General features: G+C 39.2%; 3 protein-coding genes across 3 annotated transcripts; all 3 read right to left on the bottom strand.

Moving 5' to 3' along the window:
• Nucleotides 1–1,067, bottom strand: LOC120494259 (odorant receptor 131-2-like). The gene has a single exon (XM_039693490.2). The coding sequence runs from the start codon at nucleotides 1,048–1,050 to the stop codon at nucleotides 1–3; it is 1,050 nt and encodes a 349-aa protein (XP_039549424.1). The 5' UTR covers nucleotides 1,051–1,067.
• A 2,584-nt stretch (nucleotides 1,068–3,651) lies between these two features.
• Nucleotides 3,652–8,339, bottom strand: LOC120493589 (olfactory receptor 51I1). Its single transcript, XM_089134623.1, has 4 exons — nucleotides 8,281–8,339; nucleotides 7,533–7,716; nucleotides 5,369–5,638; nucleotides 3,652–4,371 (listed from the first exon to the last, which is right to left on the bottom strand). The coding sequence occupies exons 1-4, from the start codon at nucleotides 8,337–8,339 to the stop codon at nucleotides 3,652–3,654; spliced, it is 1,233 nt and encodes a 410-aa protein (XP_088990749.1).
• A 1,813-nt stretch (nucleotides 8,340–10,152) lies between these two features.
• Nucleotides 10,153–11,103, bottom strand: LOC120494267 (odorant receptor 131-2-like). The gene has a single exon (XM_039693500.2). The coding sequence runs from the start codon at nucleotides 11,101–11,103 to the stop codon at nucleotides 10,153–10,155; it is 951 nt and encodes a 316-aa protein (XP_039549434.2).
• Between the last annotated feature and the right edge of the window lie 5,486 nt (nucleotides 11,104–16,589).

Here is a 16,589-nt window from a genome sequence, read left to right as displayed (position 1 = left end):
TCACTGCTTAGTTGATTCAACTTTCACATTAATTAACCTACATGAAAAAAGTCCTTTCATGTATTTAACAAATTGTTTATCTCGAACACCATAAATGAGGGGGCTAAGCAGTCTTGGTAATAAGTTTGTAAGAAGATAATTGAAAAAGAGGATTTTTGACCGTAGAGTAGGTACAAGTTGGCTATAAATCTTGTCTATGGTAGGAGTAATGATGGACAACATACAGAGCAGAAGCTGTACTCCATGTAACAGGATGGTGCTTTGGGCCTTTTTTGCTGATGATTTATCAGTGGAGGCTCTTCTGGCCGCAATAAGCACTCGACAGTATGTGAATACAAGAATTAACCACACAACAGATGTATAAAGCCCATGTGTAATTTTGCTTTGGTCTTCATGGTATGGTGTGCTATACACATTAGTTGTACTACAGAGAGTACTTGTTGTAAAAACAGATAGAGGACGAACAATTGAAAGAAGAATCAAGTCAGCCAATCCAGGTAAAACTCCTACACCCCAAATCAGAGAGATAAGGATGAATGTCCTGCGCACTGTGCAAATCTGATGATGATGCAGTGGTTTGCAGATTGCGATGTAACGCTCAACGGCCATACCGGCCAAAGTCAGAGGAGTGTTCTTATGAGTTGTTGAGGCTATTATAAGTAGTGTAACACAGAACGGGAGAGGAACCTTTGGCCATACATAAGCCATCACAACAAGACTTACACTGAAAAAAACCAAGAGCATATCATTGATGACCATGTGAATATATAATATATATCTTGGATCATTGTAGAAAATTGAACTCTTGAAGAATGTGAAAACAATTATTCCATTGATGGAGTTGACTATGAGCCCGACAAGAACAATGGTGAAATTTTTTGCAAAAGCATCTGCATATCTGTCTTCTATGGTGTACTGAAACATTGTAGAATTCATTATTCTTTTGCGCTGGCATAAACGTCTGTGACTCTTTTGTGTGAAAATAATTTTTCTTGGCTTTCTGGTTGTTTTTGTGTTTCCTCCAAATGATGTCCGCAACTTTCTGTCCATTAAGCAGTAGAATGAATATTTTCCATCTGTGTCATCTGATCTGAAAATAAAATAGCTACTCTTTTAACAGAATATTTAAGAGTGAGAAGCTATTAGCAACACATGAACAGAACATATTATATAGATTAAAATATGTGTTCAACAAAGAGTGCTTACCTTCCCACCTTGCATGGTCGACTGATTTGCTTCGAGATGACAAGTTTAAATACTTTAGATGAGGAAGAGGAGACAGTGAAGGAGTGAGAAAGGGAGTGGGGAGGGTAAGGGAGAGGGAGAGGGAGAAAGAGCGAGCACTCTGGTAATATTGAGACAGGAATACAGTGAAATTATGGTGAAAAGTATGTTTTTTTAAATAATCTCAAATATTTAACTTACGATTTAATTGAGAGTAGTGGCTTTTGAGTCGAAGTTGTTCAGAACAAGGAAATTCTAACATATGATATAAATTGTGTGTGTGTATATGTGAAACACCATGATATATGAGGCTTAAAACCCTATAGCGCCACCTGCTGGCCAATTTCCTTCAAATTTTGCACAGACTAAATTTTGTCCATGAGTCAAACAGGCCCACCAAGTTTCATTACGATTGACTTTCGTTGTCTAATATGTGCTCAAACTTCATTGGCTGACGGCGGCAATATTTTTCGAGATTCATGTATGTCCTCAGACAATCACGCCACTTTGGACAGAAACTGCACCTTGCACCTGACCTGACTGTTGCTTACTATAACCGTTTTCGTGGTTGTATGTTCATTTTACAGGGCCACCAAGTGGCCAGACCCGGTATCATTTTCCATGCGACCACAGACTGTGCCTTTAATGGTGTAAGTTTTGTGAAATTAGCTCATTCTGTTCAAGCGTGATTAGCATCCAATCGTGGATGAGAATACTTTTTTTTGTTTTTTTGTTGATAGTTATTAACAACCAGACTCCAGAGAATCTTTCTGCGCTGGTTTGGTCTGAACCTTGATAGTCGGTAAACCTACAACCAATCAGAGCAACGCAGTAGCTACTTTGCATACAGTTGTCAACTACAGAACGTAGCCTTACTTTACTTATTTTAGAAGTTAAATAACGAGTGTTGCTTCTTTTACTTACTCCTCCATGAGTGCGACCAAAGGAGAAACCACAACGACCACAGGCTTACGTCATCTTCTTAGCGACCGTCAGATCCAGCTGATAAGTTACACTTTTGCCGAATCATGTGGGAAGACGGCAAAAATATCTTTCCAATCGACAAATACCCTGATTGCAGTTTTCTGTTTGTCAATTAAAATGAATGTGCTGTCGATTTATTTCACAACAGACGCGACAGCGGAATCAATACATCTCAATTCTCCAGCTGCAGTCAACTTTGAGTGAAACCAGTTAAGCACTCTTTGATTACTACGTGTTGATTACGTCCTTGCAGATCACCTGTCAATCATCGTATAAAGCCCGCCATGGCAATTTGATTGGCCCAAACGTCTTTTGCCTGATCATAATTACAACGTTCAAATTTCATGACAATGAATGCATAAACAGACCTTTCCTATTGCTGGCCCTTGACCTCAAAGCAATGTATACTAATGATAACGCAATCGCTGTGCTCTCAGGCGCAAACTGCACAACGGGGGATTTGGGCTGAATTAATGAGCTTCTTTAAGATGATGTGAGATTAATCAAGATGCATGCCCTGTCTATGTTTGTGTGTGTGTGTGTGTGTGTGTGTGTGTGTGTGTGTGTGTTCATGTAGTTGGTTTAGTAATGTGCATGTGATTTTTAATTACGAGTTAGCTCACTGAGGATTTTGTACTCTATTGTAAATCGCTTTGGATGCATGCATAAATCTAAATGTAATGTGAGTAACCTCATATTACTTGAGAAACGACATGGAATATTGTACTTTTAAAATGAATTTGTTACAATGCCGGAATATTTAAGTAAATGGTAAAAAAAACTTACATGAAGACTTTTAGACATGAAGACAATGCCAACACTTGATCTTGCCAAATAAGACATGTTCCTGGATTAACATATTTTATTGATCCTGGAACAACATTCCTGTATGAAAATCCCAACCCTATCCATAATCCCTACCCATAAATGCTCCTTAAAACCAGATGGAAATGATAAGCGAATAACACTGATGTATGGTTGTGAACCTAAACTTGACATACACTGTAAACTTGTCCCTCAAATCGGATTGGTTGATTGGAATGTTGTTTCAGAATCAACAATAATGTTTTACTTGGTGAAATCTTGTTCACCTATACAATTACCCATACAAGTACAATTTACAAATGCATTGGCCTGTACATATTGCATTAAAATCGAGAATTTATGGACATGGTGTTAACCGTGAATTGTTTTTTCTTATATATTCAAATCTTCAAATCCAATATTGATGGTGCCAAAACTTTGTCCAACAGTTAGACAATGTACAGGGAACATGTTTAACAGTTTTTCTTTTCAAACTGTTCTTTTTCGTTACTTCAGTGCATGATTATATGTATTTGTTCCACTGAAAAATAACGTCCTTTCAATAATATCAGCCCTTTCTTCTAATGTCCTGTTGTCTCCTACACATGAACTCCATCCAGAAATTATTCATGGGGAATATCATCCAAGCTTTTGAGAGAAATGGCTGACTGGGTTTACTCTCTGTGCTTTAGAGATAAAGAATCTGAGCCAATACTTGCGAAACTTCTCATCCCTGAATCCATATATCATTGGACTGAGAAATCGTGGAATGATGTAGACCAGAAGAAAATTAACATACCGTATCTCTAGGCTATACATGGGAAACAGTTGTATGAGCTGAGCCTGCATGGACGGCACGACGAACGCCAACATGCACAATAGCAGCTGAACCCCATGGAGCAGGACTGTGTTACGGGCCTTCTTGGCCAACACCTGGTCAGTGGAGACCGCACGGGCCGTCAGCACGATCTTACAGTACGTATAAAGTAAAGACAAGAAGACAAAAGAGAAATACACACTATCAAACGCGCAGTTCTTGTAATAGATCGAGCGGTCTCGGAACAGGAGCGATTGGTCGCAGAAAATGGACGTTTGGAAGAACAGTGCTGGTTCTTTGGCGACAGTGATGAGAAGATCGGTGAGCGGAGGAGTGAAGCTCAGGATGAAGATCCCCCCGATGATCCACGCGGTGCGTGTGACTGTGCAGATGTGGCTGTAGTGGAGCGGGAAGCAGATGGAGGTGTAGCGCTCCAGGGCCATGCCAGCCAGGATGAGCGGTGTGAAGCGGGTGGTCGTCACTGCGGTCATGATCAGCGGGCAGCAGGCAGACGCCAAGATCTTTGAGAAGGCATAACTCACCTACAAACAGACCCACAAATTAGACACTGACATTGTTTCTTTATACACTCATTGTGTCTTCGCATTTTAGTTGTCATCCATTAAACTTCTACTCTGAGTTTCAACTTGATTTTCTTCATGAGTAAGTAAACTTAAACCAAAAAAAGTAAAATGAACATTGTATAGTTTTCTAAAAACAGACAATATCAAAACAAAATAATTATTTCACAAGTTGGACAGGGTATTAATTTTATAGAATTTTATGGCTTTTTTAAAAAACACTTACACAAAAAGTTTGGTGTATTTTTTTGAGGGGGGAAAGAATTAATACTTTTATTCTGCAACAATGCATTAAATTGATATTGATATTTTAAAAAAGTGTCAGTAAAGACATCAATAATGTTACAAAAATGCTGTTCTTTTGAACTTTCTATTCATCAAAGAATCCTGGAAAAAAGGCTTCATGGTTTATACACTCGTCTAAACAATGCTGGGTTGTTTGAACCCAAATTTGGGTGAAATATGGACAAACCCAAATGTTGGGTTAAAAATGTAATTTCAAATTTTAACCCAACTTAAAACTTTTACTTTTAACTGTACATTTTTAAATTACATTTTTAACCCAACAATTGGGTTTGTCCATATTTTACCCAAATTTGGGTTCAAACAACCCAGCATTTTTTAGAGTGTACATATTTATTGATCAGAAAATGAGCATATTAGAATGATTTCTGAAGAATCATGTGAGACTGAAGACTGAAATAATGATGCTGAAAATTCAGCTTTGCATCATTGGAATACAATACATTTTACAATATATACAGAATATTCACAATATTTTTGACCATAAATTCAGGCTTGGTGAATACAAGAGACTCATTTGAATGGCAGCATATTTTAAACAGGCTAAACAAAATACAAGCTTTGATATTTTGCTTCCAATGCAATGACATTCAGGCATTTATAAGTGTAGCTTAAGTGTTTTTTAACCCATTTTTGGCCACATAATCATACTTACCACATACAAGGCGGTTACCAATGTCAGTTGTACTGCATCATTAATGACCATGCAGATAAACATGATATAACGTGGATCTTCATAGAAGAAACTGTGCTTGCGGAAAGTGGACACCATACTGCAATTAAGGCCACTGAGCGCCAGCCACACAAGCATGGCCATGATGTTTTTAGTGAGAGCAGCGCTGAAGCTGTCTCGCGGTATGGCATTCAGAAGGAGTAAAGTAGAGTTACCAAACTCTGAGACGGTGCTGGAGTTCATGTTCTCAACCTGACATGATAAAGCACACATTATAGACACAGTATGTGCAACTACACTCAATATAATAGGCTATACATTCGGCATCTTTTAATCAGTATGTAAAGCTATATAGGAAAAGCCATATTAAAAGACATGTATGATAACAAAAAAACACATTTCTATTGCTAGAACTACTGCACAATTAAATAAGAATACATAATTAGACATGTTTTTGATTTCTTGGAAGAATGAATGAGTCTTGTGGCAAAATATATCCCAGTGTAATGGGTATTATCCAAATTGCTTCATTTTAAGAATGTTAACTAGAGTAAAGCGATGTTGGTTAGTCAAGTCCCCTCTCACCTAAAATGCCTCCTGCCCTTCCCTGACAGTCCCAGTCTGTGTTGAATCTTATATAGGCTACTGTATACGTATGGATGTGATATAGATGAAGGTGGTTGATTGGAGAATGCCCTGAAAACTCTTCAGGGGATTTACATTTTACTCAATAGCACTGGTTTGTTTTCCCATGCAGGAGTAAAAGGAAACAGAGGTGAAAACCAACACATGTTAAATTAGCTTTTAAATATGATTTTTTTATTTTATTTATAAAGCACTAGGGCTGGGTATTGACACAAATTTCACAATTTGATTCGATTTCGATTCACAAGCTTGCAATTCGATTCGATTTTGATTCCGATTCGATTCAATATTGTTTATTTTGGATATCAGTTACAATAAATGGCAAATTTTCTCAAGGAAATCAAATCTCTTAACTAATGCTGAAGCCTAAATTATGGGAGTCTATGTAGCCTACTAGGCTTCATAAAGGTAATAATGAACTGTTTTGTAGCTATACAAACACTTAAATTACACTTTTATTTATTTTTATAATAAGAAGATTATATGAAATATAAACATTTAAATGGTGGCTGTCATAAAAAACTTGCCAGATTTATTCAAATATGCATTAAATATTGAAGAACATTAAGATTATAATGCATATAATATGGTGTATATATTTAGCAAAATGCTCCTCTCGAGTTATCTTTTCTAGCTGTTTAACTGACGTCTTTCTTCGGTTGAAACGCTGATTGAGCGAATCCAATGTAACATGATACGGATTTCGATAAGTTGTACTCTATCTTTTAACACACTTTCAGATGCTCATTCATGTTTATTTCGCGCTGTGACTGGTATTAACCCGGAAGAGAGATCAGCGCTGCTGCTTCTCTTCAGCTGCGCCAGAGCGATCTCACGCCAGAGCGCCAAAGCGTTATTTATGTTTTTGGATTTTTAATGAAAATGGACGTAATTTGAAATTTGAGACTTTGTTTCATATCAATAGTAACAAAGGACAAAGATTATTGCGATTTGTTGGATGCGCGCAGCCGCGATTCAATGTTCCATTCATTCAACTGAAACAGGATGACTAATCGATTCTTGAGATTTAAGAATCGAAATTGGTTTGTAAAAATGAGAATCGATTAATATCGAGAAATCGATATTTCTTAACCCAGTCCTTAACCCAAATTGCATAAACACCATAACAAGCAAGAAAGAGTGAAAATAAATGGAAACACTGATAAAAGGACTTAACCTTTGACTATATGAGCAGTTATAAGCCTGGGTAAAATATTTTTTTTTTTAACTTTGATTGAAATGTAGATTTTGATCAAACTAATCTGAGACAAACCGGGAGACTATTCCACAGTTTTGGCCCATGCAATGGAAGGAATGAAGGAGTACACATGGATTAAGGGTTAAGGCTGTAATAGATTGGTCAAGTCCAGATTCCCGTAAGGCCCTACAGAGGTTCCTGGGGTTTGCCAACTTCTATCTGCATTTCATTTGCATTTTCAGCCAACTAGTCGCACCTCTGACCGCCTTGACCTCTCCCAGAGTGACGTTCAGGTGATCGGACACAGCTGAGGCTGTGTTCGCCAAACTCAAGAGCCGGCTCCCATCCTAGTCGCCCCTGATTCATCACGTCAGGTAGAGGTCGACGCGTCAGGGGAAGGTGCAGTGCTTTCCCAGCGCTCTTCTGCAGACGACAAGATGCTTTCTTACTCATTTTTGTCCCATCGTCTATCACCTGCTGAACGTAACTATAACATTGGTAACAGAGTTGTTGGCGGTCAAGTTGGCATTGGAGGAGTGGTGTCATTGGTTAGAGGGTTCGGGGGTACCTTTTATCATTTGGACTGAACCTTGAATGTATTAGATCTGCTAAAAGACTCAACTCCAGGCAGGATCGATGGACTATTTTTCTGACGTTTTGACTTTTCTCTCTCGTACCGCCCAGGATCCACAAATGTCAAGCCCGATTCCATATCTCGTATTTTTGATCCATCTGAACGCCCAGTTACTCCCGAGTGTATTTTACCCAAGAAAATAGTTATCTCTACACTCACATGGGAGGTCGAAATGAAGGTCAAGACTGCCTTAGAAGGGGTAACGCCTCCACCCGGTTGCCCACCGAATCGATTATTTGTGCCGGAGGAGTTACGGTCCGACGTTATTCGATGGGGTCATTGCTCTAACGTGGCTTGTCATCCAGGAGTAAACTGCACCCGCTGTTTAGTCAAGCAATGATTCTGGTGGCCATTAATGGCTTGCGACACAGTTTTGTGTTGGCTTGTTCGATTTGTGCCGTTGGTTAGACATCTAACCGTCCTCCTGATGGGTTACTCCAACCGCTGTCTGTCCCTTCCAGGCCCTGGTCCCACATAGCGCTAGATTTTGTAATCGACCTCCATGACATGGCATGACGGTTGTTTTAACCGTATGGTTCTCGAAGAGGGCACATTTCATTCCCTTGCCCAAATTGGAGGCAGCGGCAACACGCCTTATTCACGGCAGCGCCATCTTTGATTTTTAATAAGAATGAAAGCGAGGCTGTGAGGGATAGTCATGCATCTCTTCAATGGGCTGTACTGTTATTTAATGTGTTTTCGGATTGTTCTGCTCATGAAACACTGGAAAAATATATTTCCAAGAAATTTCAGTTGACAAAAATCTCCCGACAATGTAAGCTGTGGCAAATTGTAAGAAATCTAGGAGCTTTATTCAGCTTTTTACAGCGGATGCCATTGGGAACACGGTAAGTCTATCCCTCACAGCCTCACTTTCATACCTGTCATGGTGCTGCTCTAAATAAGGTCTACTGTCGTAGATCACGTCGTCTTTCGTGGACGTGGTTTACGATATTCATATGAGCTAAGAGATTTTTTGGGAGGTAGGTTAAATAATAAAATAACTGTTTGGGTGGCTGAAAATAACTATTTGGGTGGCTGATGACTATTGAGTCATGTTGATGCTCCAGTACTCACCACCATAGTGATTCAATGCCAGTCCAGAGGAATGCCAGAAAACTGTGCTTAAAAATCCATTTCTTTAAAATTATTCAGTTGATAAATAGATAGCATAGGCCAATTATTAACAGCTTTCCCATATCATAAGTCTGCTACGCTATTACGTATGGATAATGTAAACTACCTTGTTTATTCGTTTACAGTATCTGTTAAAATGTAGAATAAAATGTAAAATGTAAAATGTAGTGCTAGTCATTTGTTCTGCATTGGTTATTAATTAGTTTTGCATGAATTATGAAACTTTTTCAGAAGTTCTCTGGGAAGTATTAACAAAAAGAGTAGTTATTGATAAGTGAATAGTGAACTACCACTTTCATCTGTGCGCTATCGCTTACTAGTTCGTTAATCAGAGTTTCTTGTTAGTTAATAATAGTTATAGTTACTCATAGGTTCTTGTGTATGATTCATTAATGAAGGAATCATACTCTAAAATGTTACCCACAATTTTTATGAAATAATATTTATTGTTTTTAAAGAATTTTCTTTATTGAAAAAGTTAAAGTGAAAATGTTTGTTTTTTTAACATCTAATATTCAATTTATGCACTGTAAAAAATATTTTCAAGATTTGTTATCACAACATATTTTGTTTTGTCAAATCAACTTTATAATAATTTATTTAGTTGAGATAACTTATTATTTTGAGTTTCTGATGGTTAAATTAATCTACTTCATTGTATTAACTCACTTTTTCCAGTTCAATCAACTTAAAAGTTTAAGGCAACCCAGGTTACTTACATTTTTAAGTTAAACCAACAATATTTTTTACAGTGTAATCACAACATTTTTTCTTTTAAAATGTGTTTTGTTGGTATACATTCTTGTATTTAGAGTGACTCAGTGATGCTAAATAATATTTTTGACATGAGTAAAAACTGTGAATACTATGTTACAATTTTAGGCTACCAAACAAACAAATAAATAAATAAAACGCCAAATCAACTTTTTAAAAATAATGATCGTTTATATCCATGTCTTATTATAAATGTATATCTACATAAAGCTCAGATTTATTCAAAAATAACGAACATTTTCTGAATATCTGGGAATTGCTAAACAATACACAGGGAATCATTTAAAACTAAACATTTGCCAAGACAGAAACACAATGTGTCACATATCAGATTCCAAGCCCTTGGCACATTATAATATTAGAAAACTAACGATCTATTTAATCTTCTTCACCTTTGCATTCTACTCTTGTGTCTACAGGACGACCACAAACAAAATACCTCTTCAGATGCTTGCGGAACTTTTTATCCCGCACTCCGTATATGATTGGACTCAAAAAGCGTGGCAAAATATAGACAATTAAATAGTTGGCAAAGCGAATTTCTAGGATGTGTCCCGGGAAGATGATGTGTAAAACGCCCTCCACACTGGGAGACACGTAAGAGAGCAGGCACATGAGCAACTGCACCCCGTGGAGCAAGATGGTGTTGGTGGCCCGCTTGGCAGACGTTCTCTCCGTGGAGAGCGCACGAGCCGCGAACACGACCCGCAGATACGTGCACAGCAGCGTGAGAAACACCAGCGAGAAATAAATCCCATCGAACGCTTGCCGCTTATACAGGAGCACCGGGTCTTTGAACACATTCGGCCTGAGGCAAAAAACATAGGTTTGGAAGAAACTCAGAGGTTCTGTGGCTAAGGTCACGAATAGGTCAGTGATGTCAGGAACCACAGATACGAACCAAATGGCCCCTATGAGCATGTAGGCACGGCGCACGGTGCAGATCTGGGCGTGGCGTAGAGGATGGCAGATGGCGATGTAGCGTTCGAGGGCCATGCCGGCCAGGTTCACAGGTGTGCTGCGGGTGGTGAACACTGCCACCAGGATGAAGAAGCAACACACTCCTACAGTGATTGTGTACAAGGCGTAACTGACCACAAACAGAGCAATGGTTACAGTGAGCTGCACTGCGTCATTAATGACCATGTGTATGAAGAGAATATAGCGAGGGTCCTCGTAAAAGACTTGGTGTCTGAAGAACGTGGCCACTACGCTGCCGTTGATGTAGCTGAGGAGGAACCACACAAGCACCACGATCAAGTTCTTCATGAAGGCCACAGTGAATGTGTCTCGCAAGAGGAGTTGTTGGCCCGCTGTTGAATTCATCATTCAGGACTGGAATCTGAAAAATAAATAAATAAAATATAGCTGCGAGCAGCGATTGCGGGCCCAAGCCGGTGGCACCGCAACCCCGATGCCTTTAGCTACCCAAAGGCACCGGGATGGTGGTACCGCCGGCTTTGGCCCTTTATCGCTGCTCACAGCTATATTTATATTTAATATAAAGCCGGTGGCACCGCCACCTTGGTGCCTTTAGGGTTATTCTGTACGACGTGTAAAAACGTAACCCCCGCTTTGACTATCAAAAAGAAGTGTATTGTAGAGCTTGCATCAATGCGGACTCGATGCGCTGTGCGCTGTAACTCCATGTGGCTTTAAGCGCATCATTCTCCACTCGGGATGCGCATAAGCGTTTTGTGCCACACTGTACTGAGCCTTTCATATCATAATGCAGTGACGCAATGACAGATTATTAATTGCCTTTCTTGTTCTGTTCCATCTATTATATGTTGATAATAGATAGGACAGAGCACTAAAAACCTCAAACAAAGCACTAAAAACTTAAGCTGTTTGCTGTGTAGTCTGAGAATGAGCTGTTTGATTTGCACCCTCTTCCTCTTCACTGTCCTCCATAAAAACCAGCTATTCAGGTCCATGTTGTTCTAGAAAGTTTGTATGTTGCTGCCTCAATTAACATCTCTGCTATACATTTAAAACATGGCTATATCTAAAATAATTTATCTTTTTGATTTTTGTTATCTTGTTTTTCATGAATATTTTACAACAATACAAAGAGCAATGTGTATTTTCCAATAATATAGTTTGTAATGGCTTTTTTTGTCATAGATTATAATCATATATTTTTTGGATTTGTTATTTATCTTTATAATGAAGTTGTCTGTATTAAGTAGATTGTGTTTAACACACACAAGAGTGATTTATTAGTTCAACACATAGTTATAGAAATTCTACTTTATCTAAAAAAAACCCTGCACTTTATAAACACACACACACACACACACACACACACACACACACACACACACACACACACACACACACACACACACACATAAATACATGTAAATAAAAATACCAAAAAAAAAACCATCAAATGTGTTTTTAGTCAGAGTATTATTTTATACAGAAACAAATATTTGTAATTCAGATAAGAATGAAGTTAGTGTTTTAAAATCTTAAGGAAAACAAATATATTGAAATATAGCACATGAATTTTAAATTCATTCAACTTCAATTACAAATACAATCTTACTTTTATTTAAAGCAATCTATACATTTAAAAGATGGGGGTTATATGCCTATTTTGTCATTTAAAAAAATTGTTATGCAAAATTGTTATGCAAAAAGACAAGGACTTAGAGACAAAGACTTGTAGGAAAAATCACAGCCAGCCACACACACACACATAAACACAGACAACAGCCCTCCCTTCCCCACACACACACACCCATACACACACACACACACACACACACACAGAGAGAGAGAGAGAGAGAGAGAGAGAGAGAGAGAGAGAGAATCGCAGGGGAAATAAATCCATTCAAACTACAATATCTGACTTTCTGTTGCTCAGAGCGAATGACTTTAAATTGGAAAGTTGATCGGCTTGACGAGAACAATATACGTGGTAAGTTTTGTAACTGTAGGTAAATTGAGCAAAGTTATAACACACTTTATGTGTCCTTTTTTAGTCATAAAATTAATTTCCTCGCCACGGCCAGACCGTTCGAGATATCAAAAATCCGTCCGGAATTGAGCATCCTCAATGTCTTGACTTCATGCACACCGAGTTTGGTTGTGATTGGTAAACACATGCATTGTGATTTGATGTATTTCTCCTAGGACAATTATTCAAACAACCCATAATTCATAATTCATAAATAACTTCCATTTGAACTGTCATAAAACTTAGAGCACGAAAGTTGTTTGGCCTGATGTGATCTATAATTGTACCGAGTTTCATATTAATTCACGCAAGTGTGTTTGATTTATGGACAAATGTTCGAATCCCAGTCCAGGGGGCGCTGTCGAGCCGCCCTGCCACGCCCGATGACCAGCTTCAGCCCGGCCCTGATGGCCATGGGTTCTGACCCGTGTGCAAAGTTTCAAGAGTTTTAGAGGATGTTAAGGCCCCCGAAAATGCCAGAGAAGTCGCACACAGCAAATAAAGGGTTGAAATTAACCTGACAGGCGCCCCTCCTCTCACTCACACAGAGAGACACTGAGAGACTGGCAAAATTCTAAGATTTTCTCTACATTCAAACAAAGATATCTGACTTTCTGTGGGTCCTAGCTAATGAGTATCAATTAGAAAGTTGTCCGGCTCGAGGAGTACAATATACATACCGATTTTTGTAACTCTAGTTAAAACTAACAACCCCACTTTTGTCAAAAGGTGGTGCTACTGAGCCCTCACCACGCCCGTTTCTGAAACTTTGCACATGTCTACTGGCTAATAAATGTGATGTGTCTGTCAAGTTTCATGCAATTTCAAGCATGCTAAGGGTCTCAAAAGCATCCTAAAAGAATGGTAAAGTTTGATGCGTTGCCACGGCAACAGTTTAAAAGATATCAAGAATCCATTCACAGGTCTACATCTGCCGTATATTTACATTATACAGATTAAGTTTGAAGCAAATCGGGTAAAAATAAAAGGGTGATTTCAAAGCATTTTGAAAGTGACACACTTCCTGCTGCCAGTTGGTGGCGCTATAACTTTGACTCACAATAGTCACATCCATGTGATCGTCCTCTTACAGCGAACACACTGCTGAAGTTTCATCAAGATCAGTTAATGTATGCTGAAGTTATAACACACTTCCTGTTTCACGTTTCTCGCCATAATTTCGTTTCCTCGCCACGGCCAAACCGTTCGAGATATCAAAAATCCCCTCGCAAACTTTCATCCTCAATGCCTTGACTTCATGCTGACCGAGTTTCGTGCCGTGTGTTTGAATTCTCTAGGAGGAGTATTGCACATTCCATTGCGAGCGTTTTACAAACAAACCTCAATAGCCGACTTCCTGTTGGGCTGGGGTAAAAAGTAAGAGTGTGAGGTATAGATGAAACGATGAGATCAACATGTGTACCGAGTTTCATATTATTACATTCAAGCGTGTTTGATTTATGGACCAAGTGTTCGGACCCCCTTCCAGGGGGCGCTGTCTAGCCCCCCTGCCACACCCAGGTACCATCTTCAGCCCGGCTCTGATGGCTGTGGGATCTGACCTGTGTGCAAAGTTTCAAGAGTTTTCAAACCCGTTAAGGGCCCCAAAAGCCGCTAAGAGTCTCAAAATCATCAAAAAAAAGAATTTTAAAGTTTGATGCGTTGCCACGGCAACAGTATCAAAGATATCAAGAATCCATTCACAGGTCTTCATCTGCCGTGTATTTACATTATACAGATTAAGTTTGAAGCAAATCGGGTAAAAATAAGAGGGTGATTTTAAAGCATTTTGAAAGTGACACACTTCCTGCTGCCAGTTGGTGGCGCTATAACTTTGACTCACAATATTCACATCCATGTGATCGTCCTCTTACAGCGAACAATCTGCTGAAGTTTCATCAAGATCAGTTAATGTATGCTGAAGTTATAACACACTTCCTGTTTCACGATTCTCGCCATAATTTCGTTTCCTCGCCACGGCCAAACCGTTCGAGATATCAAAAATCCCCTCGCAAACTTTCATCCTCAATGCCTTGACTTCATGCTGACCGAGTTTCGTGCCGTGTGTTTGAATTCTCTAGGAGGAGTACTTCAAATTCCATTGCGAGTGTTTTATGAACAACCCTAAATAACCGACTTCCTGTTGGGCTGGGCTAAAAAGTAATAGTATGAGGTATATATGAACGATGAGATCAACATGTGTACCGAGATTCATATTATTACATACAAGCGTGTTTGAGTTATGGACCAAGTTTTCGGACCCCGTTCCAGGGGGCGCTGTCTAGCCCCCCTGCCACGCCCGGGTACCATCTTCAGCCCGGCCCTGATGGCCGCGGGTTCTGACCCGTGTGCAAAGTTTCAAGAGTTTTTGAGCATGTTAAGGGCCCCAAAAGTGCCCGAATAGTCGTATAAATAATAATAATAATAATAAATATAGCTGCGAGCAGCGATGGCGGGCCCAAGCCGGTGGCACCGCAACCCCGGTTCCTTTAGTTACCTAAAGGCACCGGGGTGGCGGTGTCGCAGGCTTTAGCCCTTTCATGATTAAATGAAATGTTAAAACAGCTTGCCATACTCTATCTGTCGTTTCGACTAGTCACAATTACATTACAGATATCTTAAATGATAATACAAACTATTCAAAATGTAATTAAGACTAGTCACTTTTGTCAAAAGGTGGCGTGTTGATATCTACAATGTTAATTCCGGATAGGCAAACTTAGCTTTTAAATGTTAAAAGGGCTTGCCATATAGGGACGTACAGTAGGCTCAGAGAGAGGCTCACCATATTCAAACCAAAATATCTGACTTCCTCTTGATCCAAACTAATGACTTTGAATTAGAAAGTTGTCCGGCTTGAGGAGTAAAATGTATATACCGATTTTTGTAACTGTAGATAAAACTAACAACGCCACTTTTGTCAAAAGGTGGCGCTATTTAGTCCCTGCACCATGCCCGTTTCTGAAACTTTGCACATGTCTACTGGCTAATAAATGTGATGTTTCTGTTGATTTTCATGCAATTTCAAGCATGCTAAGAGTCTCAAAAGCATCCTAAAATAATTTCAAAGTTTGATGCGTTGCCACGGCAACAGTATCAGATATATCAAGAATTCATTCTCAGGTCTTCATCTGCCATGTATTTACATTATACAGATGAAGTTTGAAGCAAATCGGGTCAAAATAAAAGGATGATTTTAAAGCATTTGGAAAGTGACACACTTCCTGCTGCCAGTTGGTGGCGCTATAACTTTGACTCACAATAGTCACATCCATGTGATCGTCCTCTTACAGCGAACACACTGCTGAAGTTTCATCAAGATCAGTTAATGTATGCTGAAGTTATGACACACTTCCTGTTTCACGTTTCTCGCCATAATTTTATTTCCTCGCCACGGCCAAACCGTTCAAGATATCAAAAATCCCCTCGCAAAATTTCATCCTCAGTTTCTTGACTTCATGCACACCGAGTTTGGTTGTGATTGGTAAACACATGCCTTGTGATTTGATGTATTTCTCCTAGGACAATTATTCAAACAACCCATAATTCATAATTCATAAATAACTTCCATTTGAACTGTCATAAAACTTAGAGCACGAAAGTTGTTTGGCCTGATGTGATCTTTAATTGTACCGAGTTTCATATTAATTCATGCAAGTGTGTTTGATTTATGGACAAATTTTTGAATCCCAGTCCAGGGGGCGCTGTCGAGCCGCCCTGCCACGCCCGGTTACCAGCTTCAGCCTGGCCCTGATGGCCATGGGTTCTGACCCGTGTGCAAAGTTTCAAGAGTTTTAGAGGATGTTAAGGCCCCCGAAAATGCCAGAGAAGTTGCACACAGCAAATA

This window comes from Pimephales promelas, chromosome 8 (genome assembly GCF_988280905.1).
Source record: "Pimephales promelas chromosome 8, fPimPro1.hap1.1, whole genome shotgun sequence".
Taxonomy (NCBI): Eukaryota; Metazoa; Chordata; class Actinopteri; order Cypriniformes; family Leuciscidae; genus Pimephales; species Pimephales promelas.
The sequence above is the reverse complement of the archived record's forward strand: the minus strand, read 5'-3'. Positions and strand labels throughout refer to the sequence as shown.

Excerpts from the sequence above, each read along its gene's own strand:
- LOC120494259 (XM_039693490.2), bottom strand. The coding sequence starts at position 1,050 with ATGGACAGAAAGTTGCGGACATCATTTGGAGGAAACACAAAAACAACC.
- LOC120494267 (XM_039693500.2), bottom strand. The coding sequence starts at position 11,103 with ATGATGAATTCAACAGCGGGCCAACAACTCCTCTTGCGAGACACATTC.
- LOC120493589 (XM_089134623.1), bottom strand. The coding sequence starts at position 8,339 with ATGTGGGACCAGGGCCTGGAAGGGACAGACAGCGGTTGGAGTAACCCA. Across the intron at positions 7,717-8,280 it reads AGTAACCCATCAGGAGGACG|TTACGTTCAGCAGGTGATAG; the intron begins GTTAGATGTCTA and ends CCAATGTTATAG. Across the intron at positions 5,639-7,532 it reads GCGAACACAGCCTCAGCTGT|GTTGAGAACATGAACTCCAG; the intron begins GTCCGATCACCT and ends TTATCATGTCAG.